Below are 17829 nucleotides of genomic sequence, written 5' to 3'. Positions count from 1 at the left end.
ACGTATACGTATACTCTTTCTTAAGCTTAAGAAGCTTTACTAACTCTTTTTTAGACCTAAGTATATAGAGAAGGTTACTAAGCGTATAGTTAATTAGTTTCGCAACATAGAGTAGAACCTAAAGACTAGTTATCTACTTAATATTAAGAACTCTTACTTTTATAAGCTTGTTTGTAACTATAACGCTGCTTTTAAGTAGTGCCTTAAGCATAGCTACATAATCTAGAGGCGTAGTAAGAAGTAGAGCTTTAATACCTTAAAGGCAGAGCGTAACGCTAATAAGTCTAAAAATACTTCTAGTATTAAGCGGTCTTAATCTAACCTTAATAATAAGGCTAACAACGCTTCTGCTTCTAAGCAGCGCTCTTCTAGTAAGTTTTGTTCTAGTGCTTTAACTTCTTAGTGCTAATAAGCTTTATAGAGCTTTGTCTAGCAGTTAAGTAGATTAACTATAATAAGACTATAGACAATAGTGTAGCGCTCTCTAACAATAATAATAGAAGAGCGTCTTCTAAGACTATTACTAATAATGCTGTTATAGTTGCCTATAAGAGTATTACTACTAAGCTTAGTTACGCATTTACGTCTGCAGAGAAAGTTATACTCTCTTAGTTTTTTGCCTTAGAGTTTAAGTATCTCTAAGCTTGCGAGAATGCTACTAATAACTAGCGGTGCTTCTCTAACTTTGCGCTTAGATAACTAAAGAAGCGTTGCTCTAATTATAGTTCTAGGTGTGTACTTTTTTATCTTACTACGCTCTTTAGAGCGTGTGCTTTAATAAAAGCCTTTTCTAATAAGTAGTTTTCTGTAGGCCTATAAGAGAGGCTACGCTTAAAATACACTTTCTACTGCTCTCTAAGGAGAGTAGCTAAAAACTCTTTTATACCTTATAAGCTTTGTAATACTACTAATAATTTAATATTCTTTATATTTAACTGCTTTTTAAAGCGGGCAAATTGCTAAACTAATAGATTTTTAGTAAGCCTATTAGCTAGCATGCTCTTAGTCTCTAGGTACTTAACTCTAAAAGACCCTTTAGCATGCTCTTGCCTTAGCTATATATTTTAGATATTAATATGTCTAAGGCGTGTTATTATGCGCTTATTAGCGCTAACTACTAAGCGTATAGTCTACTAGTTGTTATAGAAAATTATCTACGCTACTTCTAAGGTAAGAGTAAGCTTCTAAAACAGCCTCTTAAGAGCTATTACTTCTTTGCTAATATGCTTAAAGGCAAGAAGCTCTGCTTTTATAGTTAAAGTTGTTATAGTTGCTTATTATACTACTTTCTAAATAATAGCACCTCTAAAGAGTATAATAAGGTAGCCCTATAAAGAGCGCCTAGTCTCTAGATTGTTTATAAAAGAAGCGTTGCCGCAAATTATAAGTTCTGCTCTAGAGTGCGCTCTATAGTAGATAGCCTAGTAGCAAGTCTTGTATAAGTACATAATTACTTAGTTAACTACTTTAATGTGCTCTTTGCTTAGGTTTGTAAGAAAGTGCGAAAGCTTTAAGGCAGCGTATACTATATTAGGCTGTAGCATAATAGCTATGTAGAGTAGTAATCTAACACGCTCTTAGTAGTCTTTAACTACCTTCTTATCTGCTTTGCTTATTAACTTTATAAGCTCTTAGCTTAGAAGTAGTGTAGCTAGGCTTAAAGAAGTGCTTTCTAAGTTAAACTTCTTAGTAAGCTTATCTAAATACTTATTATGTATAAGCGTTATAGTATAAGCAGCGCAATTGCGTAATACTCTTACTTCTAGAAACTATTTAACTAGGCCTTTCTCTTCTAGATTGTATGCTGCTTTTATTGCATTAGCGACTTGCAAAGCTTCTTAATAAGTAGTATAGTAATATATAAGTAGTATATTATTAACGTAGAAGAGTAGAAGAATCTTTCTTTATTTGTTAAAGAAGAGACAAGGCTCTTCTTTAGAAGTAATAAGACCTACTTTCTTTACTGTGCGTAAGAGCTCTTTGTACTAGAGTAGTAGAGAGTTCTTTAGTCTATAGAGAGCACGCTTAAGCTTTATACACTTGCTAGGCTCTTTAAAGCTATCTAGCATATTATATACTATAACTAGCTAGTGCTCTTAGTGCGCATAAAGAAATGCTTCTACTATGTTAAACTAGAGAATCTCTAGGTTAAATTTAGCTACTATTGCTATTGCTATTCTAAAAGAGCGCAAGGTAAGCGTTGCTGCATACGTAGAGTATATAGAATTAATTACTTATAGATCTTCTCTTACTACTACGCGAGCTTTGCACTTAATAAAGTAGCTATTCTAATTAACTTTGTATACAAATACCTACTTTAGTAGAAGTAGGCGCTCTTATACTAAGGAGCGCTTAATCTTCTTCTAGGTACTTACTTAATAGAGTATATTTATCTTCTTATTATAAGCTTTGTAGAAGAGCTTTCTATATAGATAGTTACTAAGATCTTTATACTTTTTTAGAAGCAGCGGTAGTTAATTATAGTATGCGCGTTTAAATAGCTTGTGCTTCTATAGAAGTATATTACCTAAGATTACAGCTACTATAATTAAGTAAATAGTTGTAAGCTCTTTCTAGTCTTCTTCTACTTTATATAAGTATTAGAGAAGACTATTTAGAAGATTATTATCTTGTATGCTATTCTATAGATTATATAGCGCATAAACTTCTAGTTCTTCTGCTTCTAGGCCTTTGCGTTACTCTCTAATTCTAGAGCTTAATCGCGTTAGTTTTCTATAATTACGCCTCTAGCGTGTTAGTCTAGAAGTAGATAGTAGTTCTATTTTGCCTTGTTCTAGAGAAGTCCTAAACATAAAGCGTACGTAGAAATATAGTATGCTTAGAGGCACTCTATTCTAATAAGCACTGTGTGCCTTATTCTAATAAAAGCTCCCTATGTTAGGAAGCTATTTGTTACTTAGTACTAGCAGGCGCTCTTCTCTAGTTTAGTGCACTTTCTAGGCGTTGCTATTATACTTCTAACTAGACCTTATAGTCTAGTACGCTCTAGGCTCTAGTGTTTGCTCTAGAGTAAATAGGCTAGTATGCTCTTAAGAGTCTGCATAGATTTCTAGTAGTTAGCTAGCTAAGCTTTCTATCTATGTAGAAGATGTATTATATGCTACTTATTAATTAGGCTAGCTAGCCTGTTTAATAGCAAGCTATAATACACTACTCTCTAGCTCCTAGATAGAGTCTTTAGGAGTATACTAGTCTTGTGTTTTACTTACTGCAGCGCAGAGTTAGTTAAAGATGTCTTTATACGCTTCTCCTGCGTTATATAGCTTATTCTTATATAAAAGATTAATAATCTGCGTAAGCTCTTCTACTAAGTGCTTCTAGCTACCTTTAGCGCTACTCTTGTAGAAAAGCTCCTTGTTAAAGCTTACGTTTCTTATTGTAATTATTTAATTAAGCTTTAGAACTTATATTCTATAAATATTAGACGCTCTATATTCTACTAGGTATCTAATATAGCCTCTTAGTACAACTTTAAAGTTACGCTTGTTTTATCTAGCTGCTTGCTCTCTGTTAAGTAGGTAAGCTCTGTAGCTATAGACGTAGATAGTACTCTAATCTAGGCAAAAGTTAGCTATAATAGTATAGACTTTCTTACTATACTCTATACACTATGCGTTAAGTATAGTGTTAGGTGCTAAGAGATTATAAGCATGTAATAGGCTTATGTTGTATAGCTAGGTTGCTGCTTCTACAATATTTAGCTAGAGCTTTTTAGAGAGATTTGCACTAACTCTTATCTTAATAGACTTAGTAATTATTTTCTAACCTACTCTCTCTACTCCTCTATTTAGTTTATAGGTATAGATAGAGGTACGCTCTATAATAATGCTCTACTCTTTAGCCTATGTCTTAAAGCGTAACTTACCTCTCTAAGGTAGCGTTGTAATATTATTATCTTAGATAATAACATAGATATTAAGCTTATACTAAGCTATAAGAAAGCTTGTAAAGTTGTAAAAGACTCTTATAATCTCTATAAGCGTTTTAGCTTAGAGAGTATATTAATAGATCTTACTACTATAATTATCTTTAAGTACTATAATCTAGAGCTCTCTATTGCGACTAGCAGAAAAGTTAAAAAGATTCTATAAGATTCTCTAATAAGGTCTTAGAGCTTTCTTACGTAGTTGCCTAGAGATGCGCTATCTTACATAAGTAACAGCGTAATGCTTACACTTACTTTAGCTTATTCTCTTAATACGTATATTGCGCGCATTTTTAATAAGAGCTTAGAGCGCTTCTAGACCTAGGTAGCCTGCTCTTGCGTGCTAAAGCTCCTCTAAATTAGACTAAGAAAGGCTCCTCTAGAATTGTTGCAAGCGCTAGTTATTAGTTACGCTTATTATAGTTAGGTAAAACTTTAAAGAATTATATTTAATAAACGTAAGCTTATGCTTTCTCTTAAGCTTTGCTAGTATAAAGTTGTTAGTAAGCGTTCTTATACAAAGCGTTAAGTCTAACTCTAGGTACTATAGTCTAGCTTTATTAAGGGCTACTTCTAAGATAATATTAATGTAGAAACTCTCTATAAGCGCTACGCTTATTAGAATAAGGTCCTCTATATACAGTTCTCTTTTTCTAGTTAAAGCGTTTCTAATTCTTTATGTGCTGTGTCTAAGCACTTAGAAGAAGAAGCTTTCTACTTCTATAGTATAGAATTTATGTACTCTTACAAAGGTCTTTAGCTTAAGTAGAGATATGTTATTAATAAGATGTACTGCTACTCTATTATCTAAGATAGTGCTTACAGAGAGTAGGTAGACGTTAAAATCTATAGTAGAGTATACACTGCTAATGCTTAGCTAACTTGTAATAAGAGTAGAGTTAATAAGCATTACCTAAATTAACTCTAGGTAGATAGGGTTTAGGCTCTTAATCTGTGCTTGCTGTAGAGTAGTCTATCTCTTCTTATTAAGAGCTCTCTATAGGCTGTTGTACTTTAAGTCTCTAAGCTTAGTAGTAATCTTAGCCTTAGCTTTGTTAGAAAGCTTTAGAGGTTTGCCTATAAGCGCTATTTCTAAGCGCTTACATGTAGTAGTAGACTACTTATAGTGCTATCTATATAGGCAATTCTTCTTAGTTTTCTAGAATAAGTTATTGTTGTTAGAAGCTTGTTGCAGTGCTCTTATAACAGCAAATACACTGCCTCTACTAGTAGAGCAAGTAGTATGCTCTTAGATTAGCGCAGTAAAAATCTTTAACACTTGTTTAAGAGTAACCTAAGTTCTACTAATAGTAAGAGCTTTAATAAGGTCCTGCTATATAGAGCGCCCCTATTTTAGGGCAAGCCTAACGCTAATTACTTCTAAATAGTCCTAGACAGTAAGCGTATTATTAACTTTAGTAAGTTTGTACGCTTTAGCTTAGGCTAGAATATAGAGGTATTTCTATTACTAGCGCTTAGCGTTAATACGTTCTTGTTGCGCTTTTTAGAGGTGTGCTCTATACTATAAGCGTATAAGATTCTTAGTGTAGTTCTTCTCTAGAGAAAGCGTAGACTTAAAGTATTTAATAAGTGCTTACAATATAGCCTCTTTCTCTATAGAGATAGAGAGCATAGCTAGAGCTAGGAGCTTAGAGCTAATAGTCTAATTAACCTAGTTCTAAAGATACCTAATATAAGTGCTCTTTAACTGCTATTCTGTTGCTTATACTTTATACTTTGTAATAGATAGGTTATACTTATTAGCGTAGAGCTTATTAACTAAAGCGTCTTATGTAATTGCTGCTAGCTCTAGAGCAGTTAGAACGCTTATCTAGATAGAAGTAGCTGTTTTAGCGTTAGGGTTAACGTTAGCCTAAATTCCTCTACTTAGAGTATAGAATTTAAACTAGGTAAACTACTTAGGCTAATGCGCTAAGTTAGTAAGCGTAAAAGCTCTTATAGAGATTATTGTAGAGTCGCTTATTATAAGTAATAGAGTAGTGCTTCTATAGAAGCGCAAAGATTAGTAATAGAATTAGTATTACTATACTCTATTAAACGCCTTGCGTCTTAAGTATATAAATACAAAACTGTATTATCTTCTTAAAGCGCTAGGCTTATAACTATCGCGTCTAGAAGCATAGGAATAAATAGAAGATAAATTATTATATTATAAGCTTACTTAGAAAGCTCTTTTAAGTAGTAACGCTCCTAAGAGCTTATCTTAATCTATGCTAGTATAATTACGTGCCGTGCTCTTAAGGAGTATCTAGAGGTGCGTTCTGTAATACTATCTAAATATTAGTTTATTTATAAAAAGAGCTATCTATATAGAATTACTATATTATAAAATATAAGTTACTAGATACTTAGTAAATATATTAGTTACTTTAACTTCTATAAAGCGCCTTAGTAAAAATACTAGTTCTTTATAGTAACTTAGTAATATAGTAAGTATACTTAATAAAAATAAGTAGAAAGCGTATAAGAAGAATTATAATACTAAAAATAAAAAGTATAAAACTAAAACTTATAAACCTAAAATTAGCTACTAACTATTATAGATAAGTAAGTTTAATGTAAATAGTATAATAAGTCTAATAGGCTAAACTAGAAAGAGTTAAACTCTATATACCTAGTATATACTATACTTAGTAGTTATATAATAAATAGTAAATGTTTTATACAGCTTAAAGAAGGACTCTAGAAGACTATAAGCTGTCTCTAGAGGGTAGAGCCGGCTATAGAGCGCGAGCTAAACAACACTTAGCCTATATGCTCTATTAAAATGTGAGTTGTGGGCTTTGACGTGTTCAGCGTCCAGTAAGACCCTGGGTTCCAAATTGAAATCTGACAGGCGTGCACGTGCCAAGACGCGAAAATTGTGCCACCAACATACCCAGACGTGCCAGATAAGAAGCGCGTTCGCACATTTTGCCATCCAACGCCCTCATGACGCTAGTTTCGGCAGCGCATGAAGTCGCGTCAAGAAGAGCGAGTGACACGTACTCGAATACCAAGAAGAACATGATTACTGATCCCGAGGCTGTCCAACCACCATGTAATAGGAGCCTGGTTGCGCACGCACGACTTATACGGCTACTCGGTCCAAGGTCCTTTCACGTTCATGTTGCACATATCTATCTTCGAGAAAAATCATCCAAGGTAATGAACAATGGGGCATGAGTTCATTAATATCGGGATGCTTTCTAAAGCCGGAGAAGAATCCGTGTGAAGAAGACGATCGTCGGGTGTGGCATCTCGAATTCGTACAGAACCATCAATGCTTTGATGATCCGGTTGGTGCAGCTCTAGTAAGTATACCTGAAGCCCTTCTGGTCGCCGTCCTGTGCGTACGTTAATATCTTGCCATATGAGTAGAAGGTTGAGAAGACATACGTCATTGTACTCCAGTTCGAGCTCACCACGATCCGCACGCTTGTTCAAGGTCCAGGATCTCAGTGTTATGAGGATGACAATGACGATTGTGAGCAGGCAGCACGCAATGCAGGCATACAGTCCTGGCTCGTATCCGGGCTTGTCTTGTTCTCTACTCGACATTAGAATGGCACGGTCGATGGAATGCAGTTTGCAGATACATACCTGAAAACGAGACCTCCAGCGATACCACCAACACCACCCATGCCGACCAAGATGGCAGAACAGAACGCGCGCTTCCACTGGCCTCTGATATTGTTCGCCTGGTATGACATCGTCGCGGGAATGTTGCTATTTGCGCCAGCGGTGGTCAAGAAGACGCCGAAGTACCTGACGTTCGGGTTGGAATGGAAACCCATGATGGGCAGGCCGACGAGGCAGAGAACCATATTGAACAGAATGATGGGTCCGCGAAGGTGGTATTTGTCTCCAAGCCAGCCGGTGGTGTACATGACGATGGCAGCAAAAGCGTAAGGAGGAGCAACGAGACACTGAGCAGCGCCGGTGCTGAAACCCATGTTCAATGTTAGGATGATGGGCAGGAAGTATGCCAGTGCGTATGTGACTGTGGTGGTGTTGAAGAATATCTATACCCGTCAGCGAATGGGGGATCATTGGAAATCTTGGGGCGTACCATCGCGAAACCCCAGATTTTGATGTCAGCACCACCCTTGAAGAACTTGGCCATGGACCATGGCTCTGGCCTAGCATCACCACGATCCCTGTTGACGCGGTCGATGATGAACATGGCTTCACGCTCAGTCAGGAAGTTCCAGGACTTATGCGCCTTGTCCGGGAAATCAACCAGAGCCCAGTAACCGACGATACCAAGGAAGCATGTGAGCGCGCCTTCGATGATGAAGATCCCTAATTGGAAGATGCAACGTCAGCAGAGTCGCATCAAGGCGTAACCGGGCGATGACTTACAGCGCCAACCGTTCAGGCCCTGTTGTCCCTTCAGTTGCATCAAGCCGTAAGCGAGGATACCGGCGCAGGCAGATGCCAAACTTCCAAGGATGTAGAAGCATGAGTATCGCTTTCCGATATCAAACCGGGTATCTGAGAGAGGTCTTAGCAAATTACGGCGATCCAAGGGCCGGCATGCGCTTACACCAGGTGGACAGCAAGTAGACACAGCTCGGGAAAAAGCCAGCCTCTAGGATTCCCAGGAGGACTCGTAGCGCGGACATGGTACCGTAACTATCGGCAAAGCCCATGCCAATCATGACACCGCCCCACAGCACAACGATGGCCGATAGGAAATTGCGAGGTCCGAGATAACGACAGATGACGGTTGCCGGGGGTTGGAAGACGATGTAGGACGCGAAGAATACGATGGTGACGATGGAGTAGCGTGAAATTGAGCCTTCTAGGAGGCCGAGTTTGAGGTCAACGGTCATACTACTTGCCGTTAGTCTTGAGGACGCGCAAATTCACGTGTCGTTCACGAACCCAGCAATGGCAGCGGCACTGAGGTTGGTGCGGTCCATTAGACTGATGCAGTAGAGCACTCCCACGGTTACGACGAGGCGTCGGTCGATGCGATGAATGATCTTCTTCTGCTCGCGCTCGCTGAACTCGCACTCGTATCCGGAGCCATCCTGGGAGGAGCCGTCGACATTCTCCCTAAGAGAGACGGGCCTCTTCTCGAACGCGTCGTCGTCACGCATGACAGCCACTTGGTTGGCCATTGTTGGGGCGCGTAGGGTAGGTGTTGACCTCTAGGGCAGTAGGTGGTGAAGGTGGGTTGTCCGGGTAGGAGCACGGAAGTCGCACACGATAGACGCGTTATATGTCAAAAGCACCTGCCGTTTGCCTCCCCGCCTGGACGCTGCCAAGTGAAGTGGGCGTGTTGGGAAGGCATCCCGCAGGCAAAGTACCGAGGCTCGGGGATTCACCACTCATTCATCCAGCGTGTGGATACTCATCGAGGACGATACGACGCCATCAGCAGCAAAGCAGGCCACCCGCGGGAAGGAGCGAAAACGCGAAGGCGATGAAAGCTGGGGAGAGGCTTGGCGTGTGGAGACCCCGCATGCTAGCGAAAACCGCCGTGGCTTCCGGATCCACTAACACGCCAGATGACCTGCGAGCGAAGCCTTCCCACGAGCCGGCCGCCTATTCTTATCGTCCGCCATGGCAAAGCTACTTCTAGGGACGAGAGCTGAAGATTGCCATGGCCCGACTGGCGTGCTTTTCTTTGTTCGACCTCACGTTGTGCGACCCAGCTATCAAGCGATCAGCGTCACCACGTTTCAACGACACGCGCGGGGTAAGTGGGCACGTTCCTGACGCTGGAGGAACTCCACATGGACACATTCCACCTTTCAGGCTTGCCCCAGGTGGGAGACTGCTCCGACCTGCTTTGCGGCGTGTGTGGTTCGAGCCGCATTGAAGCTTGGGGCATTGGCACTGATATCCCGTTCCAAGCCTCCGGCGCCTTGGCAGGCTGTTGTCGGCGTCATTCTGATCATTCTCGCGATGCTTGACGCTGAGGAAGATTTCCTTTGCAGACGCTTACGGCACGCCTACCTCCGCGGGGGAACCGGTAGCCAGCGGCTTGGACTGCGGCGCAAACCGAGGAGTCTCACATTGTATCAGCTCAGCAGAACTGCTCCAGCTTTTACATGGACATCAAGTCTGGTACTTTATTACAAAGCCGCGAATGTGTGGGGCTTTGGCGAGGAAACGACGCCGCATGTAATACTCTCATCCGAAAGCGAAACCTTCAACTCATCGACTCGCTAATTGACGGTGCCTCTAGTCTAGACCAGCAGGCTCCACCAATCTTGTCCCAAACCTGCCATCATCACAAGCGCTCGCTTATGACTCCTTCAGTATCCGTCGCTAGGCCCGACAGCAAGGGATGCTGTGCATGTGTCTACCGGTGCACAGCATCACAGACGTGGCATGATGACACCGCCCAGTATCTACGCTCTGCACGAGTTCGTTCCACCTTCGCGTCTATAATCAAAGTAAGGGATGTTCTTGTTAATGGTTCGACCCGAATGCTTATTGAAGGTATAAACCCCAATCATGGTTAGGGATTGAGACGCTACGCTACGCACCTAGAATTCCCAGTTTATCTGTAACCACAAGATGCGTTTCTTCCTTTCTATATCGGTTCACCATTCATAGGGAACCAGATCTCATGCACCCATAACCAGGAGCTCGGAACACGGCGATCGTTGCATAGTAACCCGGTGCTTGGGAGCCTAATCGGTAACCTTCCCAAGACTATGGCTTCCCAATAAACTCTCCAATCAGCGTTGATTTCCTACTCAAATGACCGAGGCAATTATGGATTCGACTTTCCAAGCCAACGACACTGAGATCTCAGCTTCGTAGATGCATCCATCAGCCGTGCCGCGACCACAATGATGTGTGGCTCATAAGTCCTCAATACTACCATACCTTGGTAACTCGTATGCTGTCACCAATCGCGGCGCATGCATGAAAAGAACCGAGGCATTTACGATGTTACCGCGTGGCATCTCAACACGTCCCGCGAGGCACCTGAACATGAACACAATTTCAAGGACCGCATTTACACCATCGATATTGGAAGCGCGCGATTCTACCAATGAGCTGGCTTGGAACCAAACAAGTTCCGAGGCAATGCGCCGTCAGATCCAACGGCCAAGGAACGCCGTACACATCGAAACAAGCCACAAAAGTCGCAGTAGGCAGATAGATAGGCTTGGATATTGGCAAGAGAAAGATCCGGCTTCGTTTCGCATGATGAAGGCGCAAGATCACTCAAGCAACCTTTGTCCAGTATCGCACTACGCGTAACAGCTCTCGCATGTGACAACGTTTGAAGTAAGTAATTTTATACGACCGTGGCCTTGCTGTTCCTACCATCCGCGACTCAATATGTACCGGTCCCACAAACTTTGCAACTACAATGAAACAAAATGCCCCAGGCCTCTCGGTGGCTTTGGCATCCATTGCTCTCCAGCATCCGTGGACTCGAAGCATACCGCACAATTTCCTTTCTGATCCTGGTCTTCCAATCACAGGTCAAACCCTGGCGGGACAAATACGGTACACTTAGTTTCGCCGTTATCCTACCCTCTACAGCACCGAAGGCATCGGGAGGCAATAACGACCGATGCTGTGCACTGCGAACTGGAGGTGAGGTGCTCGAAGTTACTATATGAGGTATGCGGATGGTGAGACCGTAGCTACCTCAGGAAGAGACGCCGCTCGCGATTGATACATCATAGGTCTGCTAGTCCTGTTTTCGGTGGTCCTCGGGGCATCATAGTAGTCACGTTTAGTATGTAGTTAGTTTCACTCTCCTGGAATCCGTATATCCCTCGCGAGAAATCCATCGCAACGATACCGGGCACATCATCCACTCGAGTTATTATATTGTCGAATGAGCAGACAGTAAGAGAGGATATGTGTCTGCACAGCCTCTGTTACGGCATCAACAGTCTGTAAGAACTTTGATCATCGATAAAGATAAATCGTAGAATCTTGACCAGTTGAAAGACTAAAGTCGTATGATCAACATTCAGTTGTCGCACTATTAAGAGCAAATAATGCTGGTAAAATCGGATGAGGAAATACACGGGCATCAACCATCGAATGCAGTCCTGTTCAGCCTTTTGCAGACGACACATGTCTAACTTGAGTATCTGAAAGGAAGTCAAGTGACACAGAATGCGATAGGCTATGCCCGAGCAAATTGGCGATGGCTGCCCATATCGCAGGAGGGGATTGGGTCAGGCATGGCAACTTTAGCCGAAGTCCAGCCGTCCCACTATGACAACATCGTGCCGAACTCCACCTCAGCATCCCAGCTTGCGCTGCCCTACATCCTGTTTACAGCATTCCACAGCATGTCTCCCACGCGCGTTGATCACGTCGCTCATGCGATACCCACTCTCATTAACCGTCTACCTACTTGAACAACACGATGTACGCATTGACGCTAGCCGGCATTCCCATCTCCATTGGCGCCAACGAAGCGGTACATCAACAGCGGCTGCTAGACGAAGAAGCAGAAAGCGATGAGCGCCAAGAAGAGTTCTACCTAGATGTGTTCTGTGACGCGAAGAGTCGGAAGAGGGACGAGGTGGACGGCGCGATCGTAGTACTGAAAGATGGCAAGGTATATGCGACGAATCTACTTGTTCCTTTGGACAGGCTGACCAGTATGTAGATACGCCTTTGGCCCAAAGATCCAGAAACAGGACTACCAAAGCCCGGTCCGAACGATGAGCCACCACCGCATCCATTCACTGGTTTCTACCTACCGTTCCCGTCATCAGAATTACCGCATCGCCCGATGCCTGCAGCGCCAGTGCTAGGCCTCGTCAGTACTGTGCCACCTTCACCACCTCCATCGCCCGCTTCATCCGCACCGTCCACACCATCCCCCGCGCCCTCCAACCAAGCTCCTTCGAAACCCACGAAGCCCAAACTCAATTGGCTTTATGCCAACAAGACGACGCGCGAATTACGCTATGGACCGCGCGTTGAAGCGAAGAAGCATACAGTAGGGCCTTGGGACTGGACGGAGGATGAACAGGGGCTCACGTTGGATGGAGAGGAATGTCTTGTTGCTGTAGAAGAGGAGAAGGGTGGATATGGTTGGGCTGTGTACTGGGATCGGGAAGATGATTGTTTGAAGGAGCATGGGATAGGCAAGGATAAGAGGGTGCTGAGGTGTAGCTTGGAAAGGAGGCTTGTAGAGGAGCAGAGGATCAAGGGGTTGAATGAAGACTAATGCCACCCAGCTGCTGTTTCGGAGACGGTGAACAGCGTTCGTTTCCCAATCATCTTAGACAGCATGCTTGACACAACCTCATGCCTTTGCAAATTCCGCTATACACCAATTCACTTGTCCCAGTGCGGCATATCGTCTGTACGCAGATAGTCTTGCCACTGCCCCATGTGGCTGCGCATATTTCTCTGGAGTGGAATCGATGTGATTAGTTTCAGAAGAGTACTACTCTTCACCATTCACCCATCACGATGCGTCGTCTTGAAACACAGGCGTTGTGTCAAAGAACGCGAACCTCGCGCGCTCTGATTGGACGAGAGTGATCGACGGTGAGCGGGGAAACGCGTGCAGGGATGTGCACGTGTCGGGGCCCTCGTTGCCGGGCAGACGCAGGGAAATCAACACAACATCAAATCCACGCCGTGCCTGCATTAGCCACGCCGTCCCACGCATCCTCCTACCCTTTCGCACACCAGCACCAAAGAAGCCGAATTCACGCCAGCCTCTTCTCTCTTTCACACTACCGGACGGTCCCGGTGCTTTGCTAATCTCTCTACGATCAGAACACTATTTGCCCCGCTGCATCTCACGACTCCGTGGTAGTTTCTGCAGACTTGCAACGCAACTACACCAAAAGTCCCGTCTTCAACTTCGATATAGACAAAATGAGCGGTGCAAACGCCAACATCGCAGCGCGGTCCGTATTCCTCCTACTCAATATCCATGGACCTGCCACTAACGCTCTCTCAGTCTGCAAAAGGAGCTTATGGACATCATGACCAAGCCCACCCCTGGCATCACCGCGTTCCCCGATGACGAGAACATGACTGTCTGGACTGCCACTATCGACGGCCCGGCCGACACCCCCTACGCCGACCTCGTCTTCAAGCTGTCCATGGACTTCTCCAACAACTACCCCTACATGCCGCCGACCGTCCTCTACAAGACCCCTATCTACCACCCTAATGTCGACTTCTCAGGCCGCATCTGTCTCGACATCCTCAAGGACAAGTGGAGCGCCATCTACAACATCACCACTGTCTTGCTGAGTCTGCAGAGCTTGTTGGGCGAGCCGAACAAGTGAGTCAAAGACTTGTCTTTAAAAAAGCATAAACAACGAAGTACTGACATGTAATAGCTCAAGCCCTCTCAACGGCCAGGCCGCAGAGCTCTGGGACAAGGACCCCGCCGAGTACAAGCGCCTTGTCCTCGCCCGCCACAAGGCTCCCGAAGACCTGGACGCCTGAGCGCCTTCGCCGCATCTACTTGGATCTGACAGTGTCTCGCGGCTCGGTGCGTCTGACAATCGGCCCGGTATGCTGCTTGATGGCATAGTTTGTTGCGCATCTTCAGCGGGGCGTTAGGTCTTAGTCGATTTCTTGACATCACCTGGGATAACAAGCAGGATTGATATGCTGGGTTGACTTTTGGCTTCGGCATGGAGTTGCACTCGGCGCTTTATATTGGTTCGTATTGCGACGGCGTTGGATAGTGTCAAAGGATGGTCACGTTAACTCGACTTTGATGTCTTGTGGCGTTGCGATCTCAGGAATTACGAATACCTACGACAAATCTCTGTTTCACAACATGCCTTCTTGATGTCTTTGTTCTGTTGAGTGATGTTGCAGTGCCATGCCATCGGTGGCTGCTTATCCCACCAACACCGACTTACCCAGCCATCGCCTCGATGTACGACAAGAAGTACAAAATTCGTTAGAGTAACAGATCCAACACGAGAATAGCACAGAAACCAACTATCATCTACTGCTCGTGTGCGCAAAAACATGGCGGTGTCGCCCAACACAGGCGGCCTCAGCAGCGCGATCGCCTTGCCCCACGCCACTGCCGCTCAACGCGGGATCGAAGACCGGGGTCACGCCGCACCTTCGGAGTCTGCACTTGCGCCCACGCCCACGCGCCCAGCGCCGTCCCCCAGGGCCTGACCGACCTGCACATCAGTTGATCACCGCGCGCCTCGCCGATCAGGGCACGCAATCCACGATTTTGCTTCTTCCAGGTTTTCTAGACTTTCTAGACAACTGAAACTAGGCAGGCTGCGCCAGTCAGGGTAGTGACGACGTACATGGCGGACTGACAATGTACGACCTGAGATTACAAAGCCATGCGATGCGTTATGAACTTCTAAATGGAGATTAGATGGAGTCTGGGTCATGGCGTTATGCATGACGGCGTTTCTGAGGTGGTGGTGTGCTGTGGCTGGGAGGCTGGGAAGCCCTTCGGATCGGGGATGCGCAATGGGAAGGTCTGAGTGCGACGCTATTATTTCCGCAGCGGCTGTTGAGGCAGACTTAATATTCTAGGTTTACCACAATCAATTACGGACATTGGATGCGTGGCCAGCCATGTGGGAGCCACTCTGTCCGGCGCCCAATCTCCCGAAGCCTCGTATTGCGTCGCGCGCGTAGCCAGGAAATGATGCGGACCTCTTGTGATGTGACAGGATGGTCATCCGTAACGGTGCTGACGTAGTGTTCGTGAAGAATGTTTTTGCTCGGACTTGCTTTCCAATGTTAATGACATTTGCATAGTATAGGGGTAGTTCTAGATCAACGTTGTGTACTGATGTGCGGCTTTCAGTACCGCAGAATCGCGGAGAAAAGCAAAGTCTCCATGCAGAGTGGGTATCAGCCTCATTCGTCAAGGATAAAATCCGATCATGGTGAACACGCCCGGTTTGATCGGGTAGCACGAATTAAGCGGGAGGCGAATGCTCAATTACCCCAGTTGCCGGCGCAGTCATCTGCAGACCCAGAAAGTTGCTGGACAAAGGCGAGGCAAGTTTTGGGGCTGGATCGCGATATGCAGTCTCGATCTCAGGTTTGCAGTGTTGCTTTTCGACACAAACGTTGCACGAACGAGGGGCGAACCCATCGAAAAGTAATAGCACTGACATCGTTGTGCTCACTTTCCATGGAGATTTGATGATCTTGTGACGGCAGCTTGTGGTACCTCATCTACGTACCCCGCCATGGCCTCGCAATGCAATATCGCCAAAAGACGGGGTCAGGGGTGCAGATATTATACCTCGGATGCCTTCCAGAACACGGAAGGTCTCCAAATTGGAAGACGCTTTGCAGACCCGATGAGGTCGGGAGTGACGGCTGATCGATATTGATCTTTGACATCAGCTGTTCGCATGGCTTGCTGGCAATGTTTGTTAGATACACTGCGTGGGCAATACTGGCGAGCGATACGGACTGTATATGCAGGTCAGCGTTGGTCTCGCTGCAGGTGCTCGGGAAGGTCAGAAGCAACCACGAACACACGCTGCTCGTCTACCTGCAGCCGTCGTTACTCATGCACATGTTGAGTAACATGTTCGTTCACGCATTCGGTTATTGTTGCTGGCCGTCGAACCGGACGCGAGGTTCCGACGCGGATGGCTTCTAGTCTCTGATTTAGTCTCCACCATACCGCCTGACGCTGCAGCCGATGATATTCTACGAATCATAGAAGCAGCCCTGCTTGCCGACGTACGCCTGGTCAAATGGTTCGTCGTAGTCCATGAGTGTGGCTGACTGCTAGAGGTGGGGGGTTGGAGGAAGTGGCATGACTCGCATGAAAACTTTGAAGCGCAACGAAATCAGCGATGAAATATGTAGGCGTTTCGAGACACTGATGAAAGCTTGGAGAGCTGCTGGTATTTGCAGAGTTCCACCATAGCTCCCACAGGTGAGTCGTTCGAGGAAGCAAGCTCCCCACTCTCGGTGGAGGGTTCCGCAGGCACCAAAATAGGTCGGGCTTGGATGACCCTGTCATGGCGCCTCCCGATGAAGCTGATCTAACCAGCACCGAACCCGCCGCGCCGGATGACAGCGCGGGTGACGCGATGCCCCCAACCGAAAGCCTCAGCCCGTGAGGAATCTTTCTGGTCAGGCGATGCGCCCTGGGGAATGGAGAAAGCCTCACTGACAATACTGGAGAGGCAACTGCAGGCCAACGTGAAGCATGGCCTTGCTGTGGTCTCAAACACGGACAGGGCAGCTTGGATTCGAAACAGGTACAGCACATACCCGACCCTGCCTGGCGCACCCGGCTCCCAAATTCCGCGCCCGTCGTTTTTAAACGCAGGCCATTTGCTGCCCGCAGTTCTGCCACGAGTGATGGTGGACCCGCCCAGGCTTGCCAGACTCAGCACACCGTGCAGCTCTGGTCAGCGTGTTGGAATATGGCGCAGCACTGGAGATCGAGTCCCGAGTCAAAAGCTGTCGCTCTGCGCTTTTTGCATGCTGTGATGATGGCATCGTACCGTGACGAGCATGCTGTTTTAATAAAACGAAATGGGACCAGTGGGCGTGAATGGCAATGCCTTGCAGCGGCCACAGATTGAGGTAGCACGAGGTACCTTGCAAGCGGGCCGCCGCTGGATTTGGCACCCTGAAGCGTAATCGTGCTATGCCTCGACCGCCCTTGTCGGCACCACCGCCTTCTCAGGCATGTGTGCTGGCCCAACACCGCAACTCGCTCGGCCTCCGTCCAGCTCACTACCCTTCACTTTTGCGTGTGAATACACTGCATCGTTATAGCAACATTGTCTGGTTCTCCCAGCCGTTGATCCTGTGCGTGACAACCAATCGTTTCAGCATCGTACCTTGATATCCGTGCACGCTTGCTCGCTGGATTCCGGGCGCGCTATGACAGTGACAGTCTGACCTGTCTGACGGTCCTCCGAGCAGCGTCCTTTGTT

The 17829-nt window shown here is 45.4% G+C and overlaps 3 protein-coding genes across 3 annotated transcripts; 2 read left to right on the top strand and 1 right to left on the bottom strand.

Annotated features, from left to right (window-relative positions):
• Window positions 1-7257: 7257 nt before the first annotated feature.
• Window positions 7258-9075, bottom strand: J4E78_010454 (uncharacterized protein; the record flags this gene model as incomplete). The annotated part of the gene is made up of 7 exons (XM_049371032.1): window positions 7258-7293; window positions 7346-7496; window positions 7550-7971; window positions 8019-8251; window positions 8312-8443; window positions 8496-8785; window positions 8837-9075. 7 exons carry the CDS (start codon window positions 9073-9075, stop codon window positions 7258-7260), a joined length of 1503 nt encoding a protein of 500 aa, XP_049217291.1.
• A 3236-nt stretch (window positions 9076-12311) lies between these two features.
• J4E78_010453 (uncharacterized protein) lies at window positions 12312-13124 on the top strand (the record flags this gene model as incomplete). The annotated part of the gene is made up of 2 exons (XM_049371031.1): window positions 12312-12506; window positions 12558-13124. The coding sequence occupies 2 exons, from the start codon at window positions 12312-12314 to the stop codon at window positions 13122-13124; spliced, it is 762 nt and encodes a 253-aa protein (XP_049217290.1).
• Window positions 13125-13786: 662 nt separating this feature from the next.
• Window positions 13787-14368, top strand: UBC11 (Ubiquitin-conjugating enzyme E2 11; the record flags this gene model as incomplete). The annotated part of the gene is made up of 3 exons (XM_049371030.1): window positions 13787-13818; window positions 13872-14201; window positions 14260-14368. The coding sequence occupies 3 exons, from the start codon at window positions 13787-13789 to the stop codon at window positions 14366-14368; spliced, it is 471 nt and encodes a 156-aa protein (XP_049217289.1).
• Window positions 14369-17829: the final 3461 nt, after the last annotated feature.

Source organism: Alternaria triticimaculans (genome assembly GCF_023758025.1).
Source record: "Alternaria triticimaculans strain BMP 0046 chromosome Unknown scaffold_32, whole genome shotgun sequence".
Lineage (NCBI taxonomy): Eukaryota > Fungi > Ascomycota > Dothideomycetes > Pleosporales > Pleosporaceae > Alternaria > Alternaria triticimaculans.
This window is presented reverse-complemented; position numbering and strand designations above follow the sequence as displayed.